Source organism: Lynx canadensis, chromosome B1, assembly GCF_007474595.2.
Source record: "Lynx canadensis isolate LIC74 chromosome B1, mLynCan4.pri.v2, whole genome shotgun sequence".
NCBI classification, from domain to species: domain Eukaryota; kingdom Metazoa; phylum Chordata; class Mammalia; order Carnivora; family Felidae; genus Lynx; species Lynx canadensis.
The window spans coordinates 76,633,781-76,658,963 of NC_044306.2; the positions used below are offsets into that span (position 1 = coordinate 76,633,781).

General features: G+C 36.1%; 1 protein-coding gene across 5 annotated transcripts in view; it reads left to right on the top strand.

Annotated features, from left to right (window-relative positions):
• Positions 1-25,183, top strand: part of LRBA (LPS responsive beige-like anchor protein) — a 789,117-nt gene that overhangs the window by 99,582 nt on the left and 664,352 nt on the right. For all 5 annotated transcript variants that reach the window (XM_030312933.2, XM_030312936.2, XM_030312937.2 and 2 more), the window contains exons 6-9: positions 10,441-10,562; positions 10,648-10,774; positions 11,459-11,578; positions 13,358-13,504. In XM_030312933.2, the coding sequence (XP_030168793.1) occupies positions 10,441-10,562; positions 10,648-10,774; positions 11,459-11,578; positions 13,358-13,504 (516 nt within the window). The remainder of the gene's footprint in view (positions 1-10,440; positions 10,563-10,647; positions 10,775-11,458; positions 11,579-13,357; positions 13,505-25,183) is intronic.

The following is a 25,183-nucleotide window of genomic DNA, read 5'->3' on the forward strand; positions in this document are numbered from 1 at the left end:
TATAATGATTTCAGGAGTAGATTCCAGTGATTCAGCCCCTATGTATAAAACCCAGTGTTCATCCCAACAAGTGGCCTCCCTAATGCCCCTTACCCATTTAGCCGATCCAACCAGCCATAACACCTCCAGCAACCCTCAGTTTGTTCTCTGTATTTAAGAGTCTCTTATGTTTTGTCCCCCTCCTTGTTTTTGTATTATTTTTGCTTCCCTTCCCTTACGTTCATTTTTTTTGTATCTTAAATTCCTCATATGAGTGAAATCATACGATACTGGTCTTTCTCTGGCTAATTTTGCTTAGCATAATACCCTCTGGTTCCATCCATGTAGTTGCAAATGGCAAGATTTCATTCTTTTTGATTGCTGAGTAATACTCCATTTGTGTGTGTGTGTGTGTGTGTGTGTGTGTGTGTGTGTGTGTGTGTTTACACCATGTCTTCTTTATCCATTCATCTGTTGATGGACATTTGGGCTCTTTCCATACTTTGGCTATTGTTGATAGTGCTGCTATAAACATTGGGGTGCGTGTACCCCTTTGAAACAGCACACCTGTATCCCTTGTAAATACTTAGTAGTGCAATTGCTGGGTTGCAGGGTAGTTCTATTTTTAACTTTTTGAGGAACCTCCATGCTGTTTTCCAGAGTGGCTGCACCAGTTTGCATTCCCACCACAGTGCAAGAGGGTTCCCCTTTCTCCATATCCTCGACAACTCCTGTTGTTTCCTGTGCTGTTAATTTTAGCCATTCCGACTGGTGTGAGGTGGTATCGTACTGTGGTTTTGATTTGTATTTCCCTGATAATGAGTGACGTTGAGCATCTTTTCAATTGTCTGTTAGCCACATGTAAGTCTTCTTTGGAAAAGTGTCTGTTCATGTCTTCTGTCCATTTCTTAACTGGATTATTTTTTTGGGGGGGGTTTGAGTTACATAAGCTGTTTACAGATTTTGGATACTAACTCTTTATCAGATCTGTCATTTGCAAATATCTTCTCCCATTCTGTAGGCTGCCTTTAGTTTAGTGTGGAAGCTCTTTATCTTGATGAAGACCCAGTAGTTCATTTTTGTTTCTGTTTCACTTGTCTTCCGCTGACATGTGTAGCAACTTGCTAAAGTTGAGGTTAGAGATGTTTCTGCCTGTGTTCTTCTCTAGGATTTTCATGGTGTCCTGTCTCACATTTAGGCCTTTCAACCATTTTGAATTTCTTGTTGTGTATGGTCTGAGGAAGTGGTCCAGTTTCATTTTTCTGCATTTTGCTGTCTGGTTTTCCCAACACCATTTGTTGAAGAAATGGCCTTTTTTCAATTGGCTATTCTTTTCTGCTTTGTTGAAGATGAATTGACCATATAGTTGTGAGTCCATTTCTGGGTTTTGTATTCTGTTTCATTGATCTGTGTGTTAGTTTTTGTGCCGGTACCATGCTTTCTTTATGTCTACAGCTTTGTGATACAGATTGACCTCTGGAATCATGGTACTTTCAGCTCTGCTTTTCTTTTTCAGGATTACTTTGGCTATTTGGGATCTTTTGTGCTTCCATACAAATTTTAAGATTATTTATTTTAAGTCGATGAAAAATGCTGGTGGTATTTTGGTAGGGATTGCATTAAATACGTAGATTGCTTTGGGCAGTATAGACATTGTAACAATGTTTGTCCTTCCAATCCATGAGCATGGAATGTTTTTCCATTTCTTTGTGCCCTCTTCAGTTTCCTACCTAAGAGTACAGATTTTCTACCTCTTTGGTTAGGTTTATTTCTAGGTGTCTTACTTTTTTTGGAGAAATTCTTCGATTTACTCTTCTGCTTTGTTGTTGGTGGATAATTCATGTATTAGTGCTAGCAGTTTTTTGGTGGAGTCTTTCAGGTGTTCTACATAGAGTATCATGTCATCTGCAAGTAGTGAAAGTTTGAGTCTTTCCTTGCCAGTTTCAATGCCTTTATTTCTTTTTGTTGTCTGATTGCTGAGGCTAAGACTTCCAGTATTATGTTAATTAGTAATGGTGAAAGTGGACATCCCTGGCTTGTTCTTGACTATAGAGAAAAAGCTCTCTGTTTTTGCCAATATTGAGGATATTAGCTGTGGGTCTTTCAAATATGGCCTTTATTATGTTGTGGTATGTTCCATCTATCCCTACTTTGTTGAGGGTTTTTATCAAGAATGGATGCTGTATTTTGTCAAATGCTTTTTCTGTATCTACTTACAGGATCATACAGTTCTTATCCTTTCTTTTATTAAGTACATATTGTATCTTAATACATAATATACATGTACATGTACATACATACATGTTGTATCTTAATAAATATATTAAGAATTTATTAAGTGCATGTTATTAAGTACATTAAGTATCACATTGATTTATTTGTGAGTATTGAACCAGCCCTGCAGCCCAGGAATAGATTATTCCCACTTGATCATGGTGATTAATTCTTTTAATGTACTGTTGGATTTGGTTTGCTACTATCTTGTTGAGAATTTTTGCATCATTATTCATCAGGGATATTGGCCTGTAATTCTCTTTCATAGTGGGTTATTTGTCTGGTTTTGGAATCCAGGTAATGCTGGCCTTGTAGAAGGGCTTTGGAAGTTTTTCTTCCATTTCTGTTTTTTGGAACAACTTGAGAAGAATAGGTATTAACTCTTCTTTAAATGTGTATTAGAATACCCCTATGAAGCTATTTTGCCGTGGACTTTTGTTTGCTAGGAGATCTTAAACTACTGATTTGATTTCTTTGCTGGTTATAGGTGTGTTCAAATTTTCTATTTCTTCCTGTTTCAAAGTTTTGGTAGTTTGTATGTTTCTAGGAATTTGTCCATTTCTTCTAGATTGCCTAGTTTTTGGCATATACTTTTTTTATAATCTTTTATGATTATTTGTATTTTTGTGGGGTTGTTGTGATCTCTCCTCTTTCATTCGTGGTTTTATTTGTTTAGGTCCTTTCTCTTTTCTCATTGATGTCTGGCTAGAGCTTTATCAATTTTATTAATAATTTCAAAGAACCAGCTCTTAGTTTCGTTGATCTGCCCTACTGTTTTGTTTCTATATCCTTTATTTATGCTCTAGTCTTTATTTTCCTTCTTCTTCTGTCTAGGCTTTATTTGCTGTTCCTTTTCTAGCTCCTTTAGGTGTAAGGTTAGATTGTGTATTTAAGACTTTTCTTGCTCCTTGAGTTAAGCTTGTATTACTATATACTTCCTTCTTAGGATTGCCTTTGCTGCATCCCGAAAGTTTTGGATTGTTGTGTTCTCATTTTCATTTGCTTCCATGTATTTTTAAAATTTCTTCTTTAATTTACTGGTTAACCTGTGCATTCTTTAGTAGGATGATCTTTAACTTCCATGTATTTGTGGTCTTTACAGATTTTTTTCTTATGGTGACTTCAAGTTTCATAGCATTGTATGAAAATATGAATGGTATGGTCTCAGGCTGTTTGTACTTGTGGAGGGCTGATTTGTGACCCAGTATGTGATCTGTTCTGGGGAATGTTCCATGTGCACTTGAAAAGAATGTATTTTGTGCTGCTTTAGGATGGAATGTTCTGAATATATCCATGAAGTCCATCTGGTCCAGGTGTCATTCAAAGCCATTGTTTCCTTGTTGATTTTCTGCCTAGATGATCTGTCCATTGCTGTGGAAGGGTTTTAAAGTCCCCTACTATTATTGTATTGTCATTGTGTTCCTTTTTGTTTGGTATTAATTGATTAATATATTTTGGTGCCTTCATGTTGGGGGCATAAATGTTTACAACTATTAGATCTTCATGATGGATAGACCCCTTAATTATGATATAATGCCCTTCTTCATCTCTTGTTTCAGTCTTTGTTTTAAAATCTAGTTTGTCTGATGTAAGCATGGTTACAATGGCTTTCTTTTGGCATCCATTAAGGGTTTTTAGTCCCCTCGCTTTCAATCTGCAGATGTCTTTAGGTCTAAAATGAGTCTCTTGTAGGCAGTATATAGATGGATCTTGTTTGTTTTTGTTTTTTTTTTTAAATTTTTAATGTTTATATATTTTTGAGAGAGACAGAGACAGACAGACAGACATAGAGGGTGATTGGGGGAGGGGCACAGAAAGAGGGAGACACAGAATCCGAAGCAGGCTCCGGGCTCTGAGCTGTCAGCACAAAGCCCAATGCGGGGCTCGAACTCGTGAAGTATGAGATCATGACCTGAGCTGAAGTTGGATGCTTAGCTGACTGAGCCACACCTAGGTGCCCCAAGGGTGTTTTTTTTTTTTTTTTTAATATCTGTTCTGTTACCCTATGTCTTTTGATAGGAATACTAGGCCATTTACATTCAGAGTTATAAATGAAAGATACTCATTTAGTGCCATTGTGTTACCTGTGAAGTTGGTGTTTCTGGTGATGTTCTGTGTTCCTTTTTTAGCCTTTGTTGACTTTTTAAAAAGAAATTTTTGGGGCGCCTGGGTGGCGCAGTCGGTTAAGCGTCCGACTTCAGCCAGGTCACGATCTCACGGTCCGTGAGTTCGAGCCCCGCGTCAGGCTCTGGGCTGATGGCTCAGAGCCTGGAGCCTGTTTCCGATTCTGTGTCTCCCTCTCTCTCTGCCCCTCCCCCGTTCATGCTCTGTCTCTCTCTGTCCCAAAAATAAATAAACGTTAAAAAAAAAAAAAAAACTTTAAAAAAAAAAATAAAAAGAAATTTTTTTTTTTTTTTTGCCACTCAGTCCCCCTTTTTTTTCATGTTATTATTTTCTGTTTCTTTTCTTTTCTTTTCTTTTCTTTTCTTTTCTTTTCTTTTCTTTTCTTTTCTTTTTTTAAATTTGCATCCAAATTAGTTAGCATATAGTGCAACAATGATTTCAGGAATAGATTCCTTAATGCCCCTTATCCATTTAGCCCATTCCCCCCTCCCACAACCCCTCCAGTAACCCTCTGTTTGTTCTCCATATTTATGAGTCTCTTCTGTTTTGTTCCCCTTCCTGTTTTTATATTATTTTTGCTTCCCTTCCTTTATGTTCATCTTGTTTTGTCTTTTAAAGTCCTCATATGAGTGAAGTCATATGATATTTGTCTTTCTCTGACAAATTTCACTTAGTGTAATACCCTCCAGTTCCATCCAAGTAGTTGCAAATGGCAAGATTTCATTCTTTTTGATTGCCGAGTAATACTCCATTGTATATATATACCACATCTTCTTTATCCATTCATCCATCGATGGACATTTGGGCTCTTTCTATACTTTGGCTATTGTTGATAGTGCTGCTATAAACATTGGGGTGCATGTGCCCCTTTGAAACAGCACACCTGTATCCCTTGGATAAATACCTACTAGTGCAATTGCTGGGTCGTAGGGTAGTTCTATTTTTAATTTTTTTTTTTTTCCAACGTTTATTTATTTTTTGGGACAGAGAGAGACAGAGCATGAATGTGGGAGGGGCAGAGAGAGAGGGAGACACAGAATCGGAAACAGGCTCCAGGCTCTGAGCCATCAGCCCAGAGCCCGACGCGGGGCTCGAACTCACGGACCGCGAGATCGTGACCTGGCTGAAGTCGGACGCTTAACCGACTGCGCCACCCAGGCGCCCCTATTTTTAATTTTTTGAGGAACCTCCATACTGTTTTCCAGAGTGGCTGCACCAGCTTGCATTCCCAGAGAATCCCTTTTAATATTTCTTATAGGGCTGGTTTAGTGATCATGAACTTCTTTGGTTTTTGTTTGTCTGGGAAACTCTTTATCTCTCCTATTCTGAATGATAGCCTTGCCACATAAAGTGTTCTTGGCTGCCTATTTTTCCCACTTAGCACATTGAATATATCCTGCCATTCCTTTCTTGCCTGCTAAGTTTCTGTGGATAGATCTGCTGTAAATATGATCTGTCTTCCCTTGTCAGTTAAGGACTTTTTTTTCCTTGTTGCTTTTAGGATTCTTTACTTGTTTGTGTATTTTGTGAAGTTGACTATGATGTATCTTGGTGAGGTCAGGCTTTTGTTGAATTTAATGTGAGTTTTCTGTGCTTCTTGGATTTTGATGTCTGTGTCCTTCCCCAGATTAGGCAAGTTTTCAACTATAATTTGCTAAAATAAATCATCTGCTCTTATTCCGTCTTTTTTATCTTCTGGGACTCTTATGATATGAATGTTAGCACATTTTAAGAAGTCACGGAGTTTCCTGAGTCTACTTGTGTGAACCAGTACCTTTCTCTCCCTCTTCTTTTCAATGTCATTATTTTCCATAATTTTATATTCTGTATCACTGATTCGTTTTGCTGCTTTTGTTCATCCTCATTACTATGTCATTCATTTATGTTTGCATCTCAGTTATAGCATTTTTAATATTGGTCTGACTAGATTTTAGGTGTTTTATCCCTGTAGTAGGGATTCACTAGTGTCTTCTATACTTTTTTCAAACTCAGCTAGTATTCTTGTAATTGTTTTAATTTTTAGTTCAAACATCTCTCTTATATCTGTATTGATTAAATCCCTGGCTCTGATTTCTACTTGCTGTTCTTTCTTTTGGGGTGAATTACTTCCTCTTGTCACTTTGTCTAGAAAAAAAATTTAAGTGGATTCTAGGTGTGTTTTGGTCTGCTTGTTAAAAGAAGATCCTAAAAAATAGCAGTTAAGAAATATGTATGTGTATATGCATTTATATGTATAAATTAAAAAGAATTAAAGTATTAAAAATAAAAAAATACAAAGGAAATTAGATCCTCTTTCCCCTATTGCTGAAGCCTTGCAGCATTCTATGATCAGTAGACTTGTTTGCGCCAGGGCTTTGTGCTGGTCCTCTAGGGGACCCTGTTGATCTGATTCTTAGGCCTACTTGCTCTAGTGGGGATGCATCTACATGGTGCAGGGTGGTGGGGGATGGTGGTGGCAGTGAGGAGTCAGGGCGGGGGGGATAGGGGAGCTTGGTGTAGTGGCCGGTCTCCCACTGATGGTGCTGTTTTAGGTCACTGAAGTGGGTCATCTGGTGGGCTCGTGGTGAAAATGGCTTTGCCTGCTGTCTCCTCTCTGGAATAGGGAGCTGTTATCTGCTGCTTCTCTGTAAGCCCTCGCAGAAGAGCAAACAGTCACCCCTCCTGTGACCCTGACTTCTGTCAGATCCCTGCCTTCAGCCTGTGTAAGCTGTCCATCTGTCAGGCAGCACAGCCCTCCTGTATTATATTTCAAGCGAGGCTGTATTTCAAAACTCTAAACTTGAGAGATGCCCCACAGTGAGGCCTTGTGCTGAGTCTCTGGGGTAGGTCTTGCTGCACTGTGGCCTGTACTGGCTTGTCCCAGAAAAGGATTGTGGGATTGCTCAGTGTGGTTTGGAATTTATGGTAAATCACAGCAGAAAGCTGGCACCAAGTTTTTCTGCCCTCAGCCAGCATGTTTGTTCCTATGCTGGTGAATTGGACAGCTCAGTGGTTCCTTAGCCTACCTTTTGCCCCTGGAGCGGCTGTATTACCGCTACCAAATGAACTCCAAGGAGGCAAACTTTTTCCCTCTATGCACCCCAGGGGATCTTCAGATGATACTGCTTGCTGTTGGGCTTCTGTCCTCCTTCCTCACAGGAGCACAATGACCCTGACCCCTGAAACTTCAGACTCTGCACTCCACTGTTTATAAAAAACTTGTAGTATTTAAACCCTCTTTTTCTTCCCTGTTGTTAGTCTTGGGGAAGAGTTTTTCCTGTGCAGTCCCCTGTGTGTGTTTTCATTCTTTATTCACTCCTCCTTTCTCTCCCCCGACTCCTTCCACTCCATGCAGTCAGGGCTCCCTCCTCTCAGCGTGCCTACAGCTCCTCTCTCCCCCAAATCAACTCTGTGCAGTTCTTGTCCTCCACAAGGTGGTGGTTTTTTCTGCCTGTAGACATGCACCTTTGTTCTCAGTCCTCAGATCAATTTCTAGCCTGCTGAGTTTTAAAACTCCAGGCTTTAGGGATGTGGCGTGGGCAGCAGCCTGGGCTGGTCTTCTGGGGGAGTGTGTTGCCATGCTGGGAGTGAGACAAGCTTCACAGAGAAGAGCAGTTGTGCTACAGTGCTGCGGTGTGGGACTTGGTGTAAGCAATTTAGGCAGCCAGTGTGGGGCTGAGGTGCTTTCTGCTTGTAGTTCTGTGTGTATGCTGAGGGGCGGGAGAAGGAAATAGCGCCAGTCTGCTCCTTTGTCCCTGGAAAGGCATCTCCTGCATGCTCACCTCTCAGAGAAATGCTCCAGGAAGAGCGAATAATCTCCCGCCAAGTGTGTCTCAGGTGCCCCTCAAATCTTGCTTCTGTGCTGTCTGCACCCTTGGGTTGTTTGCCTGCCTTCTCTCTAGGATTAGCGCAGCACTCTAAGGACTCTATTACAGCCAAGCCTGCTAACCTTTAAAACTAGTTTTTAAACCCCACTGGTTGCAAGAACTCATGAAAATCAGGCCCTCTCGTTTTCCCAGCCAGTGGGTTTGGGGAAGCGTTCTCTTTGTGCGTTCTGTTGTGTTCTCTTGGCTGTCTCTCGCCTTTTTCTAAGACCATGGCTCCTTCCTGTAGCACCCACCATTGGTTTCTCCCCCAAACTACATCTCCACCCTTCCTATCTTCCCCCATGTGTCTTCTTTCTCCCTTTACATATGCCCCAGGTATCTTTTTGACTATAATCCTCCTAGTGGGGTCAAATAGTATCTCAGTGTGGTTTTGATTTGCATTTCTTTAGTGACTAATAATGTAGAGCATCTTTTCATGTCTGTATTGGCTATATGATATCTTCTTTGGAGACAGGTCTATTCATATCTTTTGTCCATTTTTAAATTATTTGTCTTTTGTTGAATTGTAAGAGTTCTTTATTCTGAATACAAGTTCCTTATCAGATGTATGATTTGCACATATTTTCTTCCATTCTTTTGGCTTTTGTCTTAACTTTTTTGATCGTATCCTTTAAAGCACAAACTTTTTAAAATTTTAATGAAGTTCAGTTCATACATGTTTTCTTTTCTTGCTTGTGGTTTTAGTGGAATAATTAAGAAGGATTTGCCTAACCCAGGGTCATGAAAACTTACCTCTATTTTTTTCTTACAAGAGTTTTATAGTTTTAGCTTTTACATTGAGATCTATAATCTATTTGGGTTAATTTTTGTGTATGATATAGGAAAGTAATCAACTTCATGTTTTTGCTTTTGGATATCCAGTTATCTCAGCACATTTGTTGAAATAAACTGTGATTTCTTCATTGAATTGTCTTGACATTCTTCTTGAAAATCAGCTTAACACAAATACAGGGGTTTATTTCTGTGCTCTCAGTTTTAGTCCATTGATGTGTATTTCTGGTTTTACATCAGTACCACACAGTCTTTTTTTTTTTATTAAAAAAATTTTTTTTAATGTTTATTTATCTTTGAGAAAGAGGGAGAGAGAGAGGGAGTAGAGGAGGGGCAGAAAGAGACACACCAAATCTGAAACAGGCTCTAGGCTCTGAGCTGTCAGTACAGAGCCTCATGTGGGCCTAAAGTCACCAACTGCAAGATCATGACCTGAGCCAACGTTGGACATTTAACCGACTGAGCCACCCAGGCACCCCGACACAGTCTTTGTTATAGTAGCTTTGTTTGGTAGGTTTTGAATTTGGTAGCGTGAATATCAACTTTGTTCATTTTCAAGATTTTGTTTTGCTATTCTGGATTGCTTTCATTATGTACTTTGAAATAAAACTTGATTTTAAAATTTGTACTTTTAAATAAAATTATGATCTTTCTTTAAAACAATTTTTTTTAGTGTGTGTTTATATTTTTTGAGAGAGGGTGTGCATGTGTGCATGCAAGCACGGGAGAGGCAGAAAGAGAGGGAGGAGAGAGAATCCGTAGGCTCTGTGCTGTCAGCATAGACCCTGATGTAGGGCATGATCCCACAAACTGTAAGATCATAACCTGAGCTGAAATTAAGAGCTAGACACTCAGTCAACTGAGCCACCCAGGTGTCCCCAAATTATCTTTTCAATAATATTTGAAACCAGGTGGTAAAGTTATTTATATAGTGACTTTGAATTTAATTTAAAAATGTTATGGAAAAATGTTATGAACTAATTCTGTTCAGCTTTATATTTGCTATTAAAAATAAGGATATTCTAACCTTTTTTTAAATTTTTTCTTTTCCTTTCTTGTATATCTTTCTCTATTCTAATATCTTACCATTTGAATAACATATTTCCAACTTGATATCACTACCTATCTCTTTTATTTGGAATTCTTTTGAATCTTTTCTTCATTGTAAGAAATGAAGCAAAGATGAGTGTATCCAGCAGGTCATCTGGAATGTTTTTATAATTTTATTAAATTACCATCACTACTATGTATTTTGGAAAATTTGAAAAATTTGGAAAAGTCTTTCAGATAAATAAGCTTATAAATACTTTAAACATGATATAGAATAACATGTAGCAGAAATATATATAGCTTTGTAAGGTCTCATTTTCTTGATTTCAGTAATAAAATTTTTCACATGAATTAATAACTCAATGTTTTTCTTTAGGCCATTGCATTACCTCCTATAGCCAAATGGCCATACCAGAATGGTTTTACATTTCATACCTGGCTAAGAATGGATCCTGTGAATAACATCAATGTGGATAAGGATAAACCCTATTTATATTGGTATGTATTTTTGTAACTCAGTGTTACTATCTTCCTTTGAGAATGAAAGAATATTTAGAGGTAAAATGAAAATTTTTCTTTATAGTTTCAGAACCAGCAAAGGTCTTGGTTACTCTGCTCACTTTGTTGGGGGCTGTTTGATTATAACCTCAATAAAGTCAAAAGGAAAAGGCTTTCAACACTGTGTGAAATTTGATTTTAAGCCACAAAAGGTATGTGATGTTAGTAAGTCGTAATTAATTTAACAAGCTATACTGGCCTTCAAAATGCTTTGTTTTAATATTAATGACATAACATGTGGTAGATCACAACTCTGTTTATTCTGTTTCAGAAAATGAAGTATAAGTCACTGGACAATTGTCAACTTCCCTGATTTGGATAATAAGAATGATATTTTGTTATTCATAGAGTATTGGGATAATCTCAATGGGACAATATCAATGGAAGTTACTTTAGTAGTAGTGGTAGTAGTAGTAGTAGTAATATGTGTTTTCTTTTGTACCTTAAAATTTAGAGATTAATAAATGGTTCATCTGCAAAATGTATGTACATATAGATAAATAGGTAAAACAGATGTGGCAAAATGTTGACAATTGTGGTATCTAGGTGGTGGAAAAGAGGGTATTTGTACTAAACTTTTAACTTTTTTGGGATATATTTGAAAACTTTCATAGTAAAGAGTTGGAAAGGTAATTTCACAGTAAGTTCTTATGTATTGAGAGTTCCCTTGATTAAATATTCCAAAGGTTGAATATTGATATTATTTTATTGATATTTATTTTATTTTTATATTTAATTGTAACTTATAGTTTAAGTTTTACTTGTTATTTTGAGTGTGGTTGAGTTATTTCAAGAATCATAATCCTTTTTTTCCCAAACTGTTTTTACTTATTCAGTGGTATATGGTAACTATAGTGCACATTTATAACCGATGGAAGAACAGTGAGCTTCGATGTTATGTGAATGGTGAGCTAGCTTCCTATGGAGAGATAACATGGTTTGTCAACACCAGTGATGTAAGTGGTTTGAAGAAATTATTTTAAAATATGAAAAATATGTTTTACATTGAGTATAAATTTTAGAATACCACAATGGCAGAGTTAAGTTTGGCTAGAATGTTGAGTTCTTGTTAAAAAATTATTCTGGATAGGGTAAAGATGAGCATTTATAGGTAACAATGGGTATAGTTAGGAGCTCTACAGCAGAATTCTGATCATTTTTATGAATGAGTAGGATGATACATGCTTATAAATTTTGCAAATAATTCATAGCTGCTATAGATAACTATTATGTAATAATTTTTTCAGGATTGAGGAAAAGATATGTACAATTCAAATTAAATTTAAAATTTTCAATAGGAATTAAATTAAAATGTTCTTTTTTCCCCACCAATTACATTTTCAAATAGAAAACTTGAAAAATATAAATAGGAAAATGATTACAAACCATTACACCATTCACCATTAAATTCTTCTTTTATATCCTATGCTACGCATATTTACGTATTATGTAATGATAATCTTAAGAGCTTGGGTTTTTGTAACAGATGGTCTTAGGTTTGAATCCCAGCTCTGTCACTTACTGACTGTATGACCTTAATCTATTAGGCCTAAGTTTTCTCCACCTGAAAATGGGTGTAAAATAGTACCTATCTCAGAAGGTTAATGTGATAACTACATGAGATACTGTTTACAAATTAATTAGTAGAGTGCCTTGTACAGAGTAAGTGCTCAGTAAATGTTAGCTCTCCTTTTTTTTTTTTTGAAAACACAAAAAGGGGATCAGATATATATGTTGTTTTTTGACCTGTTTTTTCCTTATGTTAACTTTTATTGAGTGCTTCTTGTACTCCAAGCACTGTAATAAATACCTTTATTTTCTAAAAGCACCAACCTTGCAAGATAAGTACTATTATAATCTCCCATTTTACAGGTAAGGAGACTGAAGCACAGAGAGATTAAGTAATTTGCCAAGATCACCAGCATGTGAAACAGTGATTTGACTTAGGTGGATTGTCTTGAGAAGCCAAATGTTAACAACTTTTCTGTATTCCCTAATATCAATACGTATTTATTTTTCAACATTCTTTCTAATGGTTTTTTTGTTGCATAACCATTTAAAGGGATGTGAAGAACTTTAGTCTTTCTTTGTGGACACGTGGATTTTTAAAATGTGGTTTGTAACCTAGATGTTAAGAGAATTTTTTTCTTTTTAACGTTAGAAGAGATACATGCATCTGCTTTTCTGGATTTACATATTTGAGAGATTGTATCCCATGATCTCACCCATTGTCTATACCTTGATATCTGCAAAAGTCTGTCTTTACAATTTTAACTTCTCACCAAACTTACAGAACCCTGCTTCTCCATTCATGTTGGCTCCATACATATTAACTCGCCGAAAGGCAGATTATGTCCTAAACGTAACTCATGATTTTCCTTCTTATAACAAAGACTGTTCTTCCATTTGCTTTTTTGGTTACTCAAGTATGAACCTTCAGAATCCATCATGATTTCTTTGACTCTTCTTTCTTACATACACTTTGTCGTCAGATTTTATTTATTGTACTCTGGAAAACTTCGGCTTTCTCCTTTTTTATGATGTCTTTCTTGATCTCTACACTTGATAATAATGAATTAAGTGAATTGCTAAATGAATTATTTTAATTTAGCCAGATTAGAACAGACGAAACATTTATACCAAAATTTATCCTGAAACATTTAATCAATATAGGTTATTATTTCTGGAGGAGATATTGTTGCTTTTTCTTTAATACAATCTGTTTTCTTTCACAGACCTTTGACAAATGTTTCCTGGGCTCGTCAGAAACAGCAGATGCAAATAGAGTATTCTGTGGTCAGATGACTGCAGTTTACCTTTTTAGTGAAGCTCTTAATGCTGCTCAGATTTTTGCTATTTATCAGTTGGGACTGGGATATAAGGTACTTTACTTGCTGTTCATTGCTTAACCAGTGTTAGTTGAACTTGATTTAAAGGTAGGTGATGCATGGGACAAAATTGAAAGAGTAATCAGGGACACTACAGGGAAGTCACAGGAATCTGAAGGATACTTTACATTTTTGAGGGAAACACAGTATACTTGTCATGTGGGCCTCTGTGCATACTACTAGCTCAAGTTTCAACTTGCATTCATGCTGCATTTGATGATGTCAGTTTTTGCATAACTAAATTTTCAACAGTTACTGTGATTAAAAACAAGTACCATGTGGAAATTAATGTGGAAAAGGAAATGAGGATGATGGTGTGAAATCTGATTCCAAATATGAGAGAGTTCATGCATTGTTCAATATGCATAAAAATTAATAACTAATTTTGCTAATATAATGAAAGACATTTTTTCTTTTGACTTGTTCCTTAATTTTTTCAAATGGCTGTTAAATTATTAAAATATAAAGTTGTTTGAACCAAACTATTTAGTAGTATTTATTTTGATCTAAAGCACCATAAACAGTTACTGCAATGCTAAGACTGTCATGAACTAAGAAAATTTGTGGGGTGCCTGGGTGGCTCAGTTGGTTAAGCAACTTCTCTGATTTCAGCTTAGGACATTGATCTCATAGTTCCTGAGTTCGAGCCCTGTGTTGGGCTCTGTGCTGGCAGCAAGGAGCCTGCTTGACATTCTTTCTCTCCTGTCTCTCTGTCCCTCCCCTGCTCCAAATAAATCAACATTAAAAAAAAAAATGGGAATCTCTGGGTTAAGCCATTGTTACTCTAGTTTGGTTTCAAGGAGCATGTTAGTCTGCTCTGTTTTTCTGAAAACAAAACCAATTTTCCTGAGTTGATTTACATACCATTACATTCAGTATATTTTTATTTTAATTAGTTTTGACAAAAGTGTAACTCCCACAACATTAAATAAATGGAATAATTCTGTTCCTGCAAATGTTCAGTTGTGCCCCTTCCCAGTCAGTTCCTTCCACTTCTCTAACTCCACTGCATTCTTCTTGAGAGAAACTGTTAATCTGCTTTCTGTCACTAGAGTAGATTTGTTTTTCTTAAGGTTTTATGTAAGTGGAATCATGCAGCATGTGCTCCTTAGAGTTTGGTTTCTTGTGAGAGTCATCCCATGTTGTTATGTTGTAGTAGTTTCTTTCTTTTTATCGCTAAGTAGCATTCCATTGTATTAATATATCACAATTTTTTTAAAAAGGATTTTATTCCTTTTTTTAACTAATCACTACACCCATCATGGGGCTCCAACTTATAACCCCAAGATCAAGAGTCGCATGCTTTATTGACTGAGCCAGCCAGATGCCCCCATATCTACACTTTTTTAATGCATTCTTCTATTGATGGACATTAGGGTTATTTCCAGTTTTGGGCTGTTAGGAACAAGCTGCTCTGAATATTGGTGTATAAATCTTTGTGCTGCCACATAATTTTATTTCATAAATATTTAAGAGTGGAATTACTAACTGATATGGTAACTGAAGTTGCCAAACCCTCTTCCAAGGTAGTTGTATAATTTTACATTTCTATAAGCAGTATATGAGCTTTCTACTTGCTCCACATCCTTAACATCTTGTATTGCTGGTCTTTTTAATATTAGGCATCTCAGTGAGTATGTAGCTGTATTTCAGTTTCGTTTTAATTTGCTTATTATAATGAGTAGAGATCCCAAGCATCTTTTTTTTTGCTTATCGATCATTTTTGTATGTTCCTTTGTGAAGTGTGTTCACATCTTTTGTGTATTTTTTGTTTGGTTGGTTGTTTTCTTATTAAGTTTTGAGATTTCTTTATATATTCTGTACACAAGAATTTTATCAGATATATGAGTTACAAATATTTCTCCCCCGGTTTGTGTCTTGTCTTATTTTCTTTCTTTATTTTAAAACCTTTCTTTCTTTCATTCTTTTGTTCTTCTTTCCTTCCTTTTTTTTTTTTTTTTTTTTTTTAGGAGAGAGAATGAGTATGCGTGGGGGAGAGTGGCAGAGGGGGGTAGAGAGAGAGAATCCTAAGCAGGCTCCATGCTCAGTGTGGAGCCCAGTGTGGGGCTTGATCCCAGAACCCTGGGATCATGACCTGAACTGACATCAAGAGTTGTACTCTCCACTGACTGAGCCAGCCAGGTGCTCCACCTTTTTGTTTTCGTAATGTGTCTTTTGAAGAACAGATTGGTTGGAAAGATTTTCTCATGTGTTTTTCTCTTACAGTTTCAGCATTTTTGTTTAGGCCTGTGATCCATTTTAAGTTATTTTTTGTGTCAAGGGTCAAGGTTCTTCCCTCCCCGCCCCCCCGCCAATATGGACACCCTGGTGTCCCAGTACTGTTGTTTTATAAATTCCATTCTTCCTCCATTGCCTTACCTTGGCATCTTTGTATTTCAATGACTTATATGTCTTTCTTATGCCAATACGGTATTATTTTGATTAATGTTAGTTTCACAGTGAGCGTTGAAAACAGGAAGTCTGAAACCTCACTTTATTTTTCTTTTTCAAATTGTTTTGGCTTTCTAAACCCTTTGCATTTCTAGATATATTTTTTAGAACTCGCTTATCAATTTCTAGAGAAATGTCTACTGGGATTTTATTTGGTATTATATTGAATATTAGATCAATTAGAGAAGAATTGGCCATCCTACTGATACTGATTTTTCCAGCCTGTGAATATGATGTATCTCTCTATTTATTTAGGTTTTCTTTAATTTCTTCCAGCACTATTTTTTGGTTTTCTTTGTATAGGTGATATATACGTTTTGTTAAATGTATTCTTAAGTGTTTAATGTTTTTCAAGTAATAAGTTGTATTTCAAGTCTCAGTTTCTAATTATTTGTTTCTAGTGTATAGTTGAATTTTGTTTATTGACCTTGCTAAATTTGCTATTAGTTTTACTAGAGTATTCTAGGATTTCCTATACATATGTTATTATAGACTGTAAATTTTATTTCTTCATTTCCAGTCTTTATGCCTCTTCCCTTTTTTGTTTTGTACTAAGACCACCAGTATAAATAATTAAATAGAACTGGTGAGAATAGACATTTTTGCGTTGTTTCTGATTTTAGGGGGAAAGCAATCATACATATTTTATAGATGCCTTTTATCGAGTTGGGAAATTTCCATTTCTGGTTTCCTGAGAATTATTATCAGAGACATATTGAATTTTATAAAATGAGTTTTGCTTTTTTATCAACTCTGATAATCTTTCCTTTTAATTGGAGTGTTTACATAGTTTACAGTCAGTATGAGTATAGATACTATGTGTCTTAAATCTAAGTGTTTATATCTGGACTTTAAATTCTGTTTCATCGAACTGTATCCCTAGGCCAGTAGAACACAGTCTTGAATACTGCAGTTTTGTAATACATTTTTTTAAGTTAATTTATTTATTTTGAGAGAGAGAGAGAGAAAGGGGCAGTGAGAGAGGGAGAGAGAAAGAGAGAATCCCAAGCAGGCATTGCACTGTCAGCATAGAGCCCAATGCAAGGCTCAAACTCATAAAGTGAAATCATGACCTGAGCTGAAATCAAGAGTCAGACACTTAACCGACTGAGCCGCTCAGGCACCTCTGTAATTCATTTTTTAAGTCAGGAAGCCTGAGTCCTCCAACTTTGTTCTTTTGCAAGATTGTTTTGGCTATTTTTAGTATCTGTAAAAAATTTTTTTTTAATTCTATTTATTTTTGAGAGAGAGAGAGAGACAGAGACAGAGTGAAATCAGGGGAGTGGCAGAGAGAGAGGGAGACACATATATCAGTCATAGAAAGGCAAATAATGCATGATTCCACTCATAGGAGATATCTAAAATATCAAACTCATAGAAGCAAAGAATTGAAGGGTGGTTGCCATGGGCTGGGGAGAGAGAAAAGGAGAATTGACAATCAGTGGGTATAAAATTCCAGTTATACAAGGTGAACAAGTTCGAGTGATCTGCTGTACAACATTGTGCCTATAAAAATACTGTATTGTACACTTAATATCTGTTAAGAGGATAGATCTTCTGTTAAGTGGTTTTACTGCAATTAAATTAAAAAAGAAAAAACAAGAAAAGTGTTGAAAGCAGACATCCCTGTATTTTTACTGATCTTAGGAGAAAAAGCATTCCATTTTTTTTGCCATCAGTATGGTGTTTGCTGTTAGCTGTTTGTAGATGTTCTTTGTTTATTTGAGGAAGTTCACTTTTATTCCTAGTCTGTTGAGTGTTTTCATCATGAAACGTTGCTGGATTTTGTCATTTGTTCTTTGTGCTTCTTTTGGGATGATCACGATTGTTGTCTTTTGTTTTTATTAATATAGTATATTAAATTGTTCAGATATTGTTAAATCAACCTTTTGTTCCCAGGATAATCACACTTGGTCATAGTTTATATTCTTATCCATGAAGTATACTGAGGTCCAGAAAGGCATCTTAATGGTAAATGTGTAGAAATAACTGCTGGTATTAGTGCTAGGTCAAAAATCTTATCGGTAGTCATCTCTAACATTTGAGTCATCTTTTCCTCATATGGATGGTCAGATAGTGATAAAACTGTACTGAAAATCACGTTATGTGAGAAATTGATGATCCTAGAATTACTTCTTGCTTTATTTTTTACTGTTGAAATCTGTTGTGTTGTATAATCCATGTTTTAGAGAACCCCTTATAACTTAAGGTAGCAGGGATATGGAAAACCAGCAATCTCAGGATTGCTTCTAGGCAATTGCAATTGATTCAGTGCTTTAAAGATTAAAATAATAAATATTTCAAAAGAAATAAAGGGTTAAATACTTCTTTCATATTGTCTTAGTGTTTGATGAAGTACCATGTTGCTTTAAGTACTTTGAAAGGGTATTTTTTTATTTTAATTAATCATATCAAATAGTATTTACACATGAATATTGTTTCTATAAATTTAGCAGCAATTCCTGAAATATGTGAAAGTCTTAGTTTTAGTTTTAGATTTAGTTTTGTTTAGATTGGTTAGTGGTAGTGATTTATTCCTCAATTCCAAACAAAGTAGAAAAAATGTTTAGCTATTTGTTTTCAAAATTTTTACCCGCTAATGTTGACATACTGTACTTTGAATAGTAGCACAGGCTAAATTATTTGTTTAATTGAACTAGTTTCTGATCTTTACTCTGCCACAGATTAACTTTGTGTACTCAAAGAAGTCACTTATTTCTTTAGACTTTCTTAGTTTCTGCCTTTGGAAAATGAATTATATAATCTCCCATATTATATGTCTATATATTGTAAGTTGGTAAATAGGTTAGCTTTTGTAGGTTGCCCAAATGACATTTCCCCTGAAAAGTATTTATTATTTAAAAGCATTTATTTCACTTATGCTAAAATTCCCTTTGTAATCAGCTTTCATTAAATTAAAAAAGAATATTAAATCAATGCTTACAGATTTATTAACTGCTTATCAAGGGGGCAGAAATTTTAGAAAAATAATATATTAAAGCTTTTAAAATGTTTTGTGTAAAAGTCAGAAAGATAAAGGCAGTCTTAGCGTGTTTTACATTTTATTTTTATAGCAGCATTGAAGCAGAATTCACAAGTTGAATCCAGCAAGTCTTTGTTGTAAAAGATGTTCCATTTAGCTTTAAGTGGTTATAGTTAAACTAAAGAAAAAAATCCTTGTCTGTGATTACTTAGAAGTATGGTTTAAGGGGCGCCTGGGTGCCTCAGTCTACTTCAGCTCAAGTCATCTCATGATTTGTGGGTTTGAGCCCCATATCGGGCTCTCTGCTCTCAGCACAGAGCCTGCTGTGGATCCTCTGTTCCCGTCTCTCTCTGCCTCTTCCCCTGCTCATGCTGTCTGTCTAAAAAAATAAACTTAAAAAAAAAACCAAGAATGATTTAAAGGATAAAATATGAGCTTTCTGGTAAAGGTAAATATGTACGCAAATATAGAATCTTGTAATCTTGTAATGTTAGTGCATAAATCACTTTTTTTTAAGTTTATTTATTTATTTTGAGACAGAGAGAGAGATCAGGAGAGACAGAGAAAGAAGGAGTGGGAGAGAGATCCCAAGCAGGCTTTGCACTGTCAGCGTGGAGCCCGATGTGGGACTTGAACTTAATGTGAGATCATGACCGGAGCTGAAACCGGGAGTCAGATGCTTAACTGACTAAGCCACCCATGCGCCCCTGCATAAATTACTTTCAATTCTGATACAGACTTTAAGAGAAAAAGCATAAAAATCTAAATCTATACATAATATGAAAAGATGTAATTTTTGATATCACTAACATAAAATCGGGTGATGGAGATGTAAATGTGTAAAGGTTTTGTATGTGATTGAACTTAAGCCGTTATTGGCTTAAAGTAGAATATTATAGGGATGCCTGGGGGGCTCAATTGGTTAAGCGTCCGACTTCGGCTTAGGTCATGGTCTCACGGGTTTGTGAGTTTGAGCCCTGCATCGGGCTCTGTGCTGACATCTCAGAGCCTGGAGCCTGCTTGGGATTCTGTCTCCTCCTCTCTCTGCTCCTCCCATGCTCATGCTCTGTCTCTCTCTGTCTCTCAATAATAAATAAATGTCTAAAAAAAGTAAAAAAAAATAGTTTTATAACTTTAACATGTTTTATGTAATTCCTATGGATATGGCAAAGAAAATACCTATAGAACTTAACACAAAAGGAGAAAGGGATATAAATACCAACCATCATTGGCATATAAAAGAAGTCAATTAGCAAATTATAGTGAACAAAAATGGCAATAGTGAGTCGCTAACTACTTTAAATGTAAATGCATTAAACTTCTCACTTAAAAGAAATAGGCTAAATGGATTTTTTTCTCCTAAATTTTTATTTAAATTCTAGTTAGTTATCATAGAGTGTAATATTGGTTTCAGGAGTAGAATTTAGTGATTTGTCACTTAAAAATAACAGCCAGTGCACATCATAAGTGCCCTCCTTAATACCCATCACCCATTGGCTAATGGATTTAAAAAAACAAAACCCAACTGTCTTTGGTCTATAAGAGAGACACCATAGGTCTAATATGGAATATGAAGGGATGGAAGAAGATAGTCCATGCAAATGGTAAGCAAAAGAGAGCAGGGTTGGCCATGTGTATATCAGAAAAAATAGACTTCATTTATTCATTTGAGAGAGAGAGAGAGAGAGAGAGAGAGAAAGAGAGAGAGAGAGAGAGTGTGTGTGCAAGCAGGGGAGAGGGCCACAGGGAGAGAAAATCTTCAGTAGGTTCCACACTCATTGTGGCGCCTGACACGGGGCTCAATCCCTTGACTCTGGGATCATGACCTGAGCTGAAATCAAGAGTCAGACACTGAACTGCCTGGGCCACCCAGACGCTCCTCCAAATTAGACTTTAATTCAAAATCTGTTGCAAGACTCAAAGAAGGAAATTATATAATGATAAAAGTGTCAATTCATGAGGAAGATATAATAATTAAAAATATATACACCTAACTTTATGGCTGCAAAATATATGAAACAGACCTTGACAGAATTGAAGGGAGAAGTATGTATTAACACAATAATGGTAGGACATTTCAAAACCCTTTTATTAACGGATAGACCAGCCAGAGAGATTACTAAAGAAACAGAGACCATGAACAACAATGTAGACCAGTTGGACCCTAACAAACACATACAGAACACCCCACCAAACACCAATAGAATACACATCCTTCTCAAGCTCCTATGGGACATTCTTCAGGATAGACAACATATTAGGCCACAAAATTAACAAATTTAATAATACTGAAATCATAATACCAAATACTTTTTTTTACCCCAATACAATTAAGTCAATAGTAGAAGGAATCTGGAAAATACACAAATTTGTGGAAATCAAACAACACACTCTCATACAACTAGTGTGTCAAAGAAATCCCCAGGAAATTTCTGGAGCCAAGTGAAGACAACATATCAAACTTTATGGGATTTAGGGAAAGCAATACCAAGAGGAATGTTTATAGTCCTTTAAAATAAAAAAGGAAGATCTCAGATCAATAACTAATTTTTCCCTTCAAGGAACTAGAAAAAGAAGAGCAAAGTAATCCCAAAGTTATCAGAGGAAAGGATGTGATAAATATTCAAAGTAGAAATAAATGATATAGAGACTAGAACAATAATAGAAAAAAAATTAACAAAACTAAGAGTTTTTTTTTTAAAGATCTACAAACCTGACAAGTTCTTAGCTAGATTAAGATAAAAGAGAAGACCTAATAACTAAAAGAAATGAAAGAAGAAAAAAAATAAAATGAAAGAAGAATTATTACTAATGCCATGAATCTAAAAAGAATTAGGAGACTACTATGAACAATTTTATATCAGCAAATTGAATAATATAGAAGAAATGGATATTCTTGGAAACACACTGCCTATCAAGAGAAAATCTGAAGAGACTGTAGGTACTAAGGACATTGAATCCATAATCCAAAACCTCTGAACAAGGAAAAGCTGTGTACTGCATAGGATTTCACTGGAGTATTCAAACATTAAAGAAGAATTAACAACAATCTTCCTCAACTCTTTCAAAAAATGAAGAGGAGGGAATACTTCCAAACTCATAACTTTTTAAAGTTTATTTATTTTGAAAGACAGAATGAGTAGGGGAGAGGCAGAGAGAGAGGGAGACAGAGAATCTCAAGCAGGCTTCGCACTGTCAGTGCAGACCTTGACGCGGGGCTCGACCCTACAAAACTGTGAGGTCATGATCTGAGCTGAAACTAAGAGTCAGATGCTCAGCTAAGCCACCAGACACCCTCCAGACTCAATTTAGGAGGTCAGCATTACTTTGATACCACAGCCAGAGGCACTACAAGATAACTATAGACCAGTATCCCTGATTAATTTTGATGCAAAAATCCTCAACAAAATACTAACAAGGCAAATTCAAGAGCATACCACAAGGATCATAGTCTGTCACCAGCAGAGACTTAGTCCTGGAATGGAGGACATATGAAAGTCAATCATTGCAATATACATGTTAACAGAGTAAAGGACACAAACCACACAGTCATCTCAATTGATGCAAAAAAACTGTTGGACAAAATTTATTCTTTAATTATAAAAACACTCAACAAATTACTAGTGAAGGAAACTACTTCAAAATAATAAGGCTACATATGAAAAGCCCACAGCTGACATATGCATTAGTGAAAGACTGAAAGCTTTTCCTCTAAGAACAGGAACAAGGCAAGGATTCCCATTCTCACCATTTCTGTAGGCCACAGTCCTCGCAGTCTTAGAGTAGTTAGTCAAGAGGAGGAAATAAAAGGCATCCCAGTTGGAAGGGATGAAGTAAAATTATCTTTTCACAGATGACTTGATCTTATATGTAGAAAATTCTAAATGAAAACCTGTTACAACTGATAAATTCAACAAGCTTGCAGGATACAAGCCAAGAACAAAAATCAGCTGTGTCTCTCTATACCAACAGTGAACAACCTGAGAAGGAAAATAAAACAACAATCTCATTTACAAAAGCATAAAAAAGGAATACTTAGGAACAACTTACCTAAGGATGGCTTAAGACTTGTACACTGAAAAGTCTATAACATTGTTGAAAGAAATCAAAGAAGCCACAAAATGGAATGATACCCTCGGTTCATGGATTGAAAGACTTGCAATTGTTAAAGAATGCATACTGCTGAACGTGATGTACAAATTCAGTACAGTTCCTATCAAAATCCAAATAGTATTTTTTTGCAGAAATGGAAAAAAAAATCCCTAAAATTTATATGAAATTTCAAGGGTCTCCAGATAGCCACAACCTTGAAAAAGAAGAACATGATTAGAGGTCTCACACTTCTCGATTTCAAGACATATTACAAAGGGATAGTAATCAAAACATTATGGTGCTTGCATAAAGGTAGACCTATGGACTAATAGAACAGAATTGAGAGTCTGGAAATAAATCTTTGCACATATACTCAAATGATCTTCTACAAAGATGCAAACACCACACACAATGGAGAAAGGATAGTCTTAAAACATTTTTTTCTTTAATGTTTATTTATTTTAGAGACAGAGCGAGAGACAGAGTGCAAGTGGGGGAGGGGCAGACAGAGGGTGACACAGAATCTGAGGCAGGCTCCAGGCTCTGAGCTGTCAGCATAGAGTCCGACGTGGGGGCTTGAACTCAGGAACCATGAGATCATGACCTGAGCCAGAGCCGACGCTTTACCGACTGAGCCACTCAGGTGCCCCTGGCTAGCTAGTCTTTTTAAAACCTGAATTTGTGAAAAGTAGATATCTACACGGTAAATAGTGAATTTTGATCCTTACTTTACAACATATATCAGAATTAACTCAAAATGAATTAAAGACCTAAACCTAAGACATATAAGGTTCCTACCTGAAAGCAGAGGAAAATCATCATGACATTGAGTTTGACAGTGATGTTTTGGATATGACACCAAAACAGGCAACAAAGATAAAAATAGACAAATGGGTCTTCCATCTCAAAATCTTTGGCATGTCAAAGCTTTTATGTATCAAGGAATTGAGTGAAAAGGCGAACTGTGAAGTGAGAAAACATGTTACAAAACCATATAGTTGATAAAGGGTTAATATCCAGAATCTATAATGAAGTCCTACAACTGAACAACAAAAATCTCCAAATAACCCACTAAAAAAGTGGGCAAAAGACTTGCATAAACATTTCTCCAAAGAAGATACTCAAATTGCAAACAAACATGAAAAGATGGTCAACATTACAAATCAGCAGAGAAATGCAGATCAGAACTACAGTAGATACCACCTCATACCACATTAGGATGGCTAGTGTAAAAAACAAAACTGAAAATAATAAGTATTGGCTAGGGTATGGAGAAATATGTACCCGTATGCACTGTTTAGTGCATATGTGGAATGCATATATGGGGATGTTTAGTGAAGATGTAGAATGCTGTAGGCTCTATGGAAAGCAGTATGGTGGTTCTTTAAGAATCAAGATTATAATTACCCTATGATTGAGCTTTCTTACTTTTGTGTACATATGCAGAAGAATTAAAAGCAGGATCTGAAAGAGATATTTTCATATTCAAGTTTATTGTAGCATCATTCACAATAGTCAAGAGGTTGAAGCAACCTAATTGTCTATGGACACATGAATAGATACAATGTAGTATATATGTACAGTGGAATACTATTTAGTTTTAAAAAGAAGGAAATTCTGATGCATGCTACCACGTAGTCAAGCTTGAGACATGATACTAAGTGAAATAAGAAAATAAAAAGTATGCAAATAAAAAGATTACACTTATATGAGTTACAAAAAAGTCACACTTACAGAATCAGAAGGTAGAATATGGTGGTTGCCAGGGAATGGGGAGTGGTAGAAATGAGATGTTAAATATATACTGAACTTCAGTTTTACATGATGTAAAAGTTCTAGAGATTTGTTATATAACAATATGCATATAGTTAATACTACTTACTGTACTGTACACTTAAAAATGTTTAAGATGGTACATTTTATGTACTGTGTTAATAACCACAATGAAAGAAATCCAAAAAGGGGGCACCTGGGTGGCTCAGTTGGTTGAGTGTCTGACTCTTGTTTTGGGCACAGGTCATGATCTTAGGGTTGTGGGATTGAGCCCAGTGTCAGGCTCTGCATGGAGCACAGAAACTGCTTGGGATTCCCCTTCTCTCTCTCCCTTTGTCCCTCTCTCCCACTCACGCTCTTCCTCTCTCTCTCTT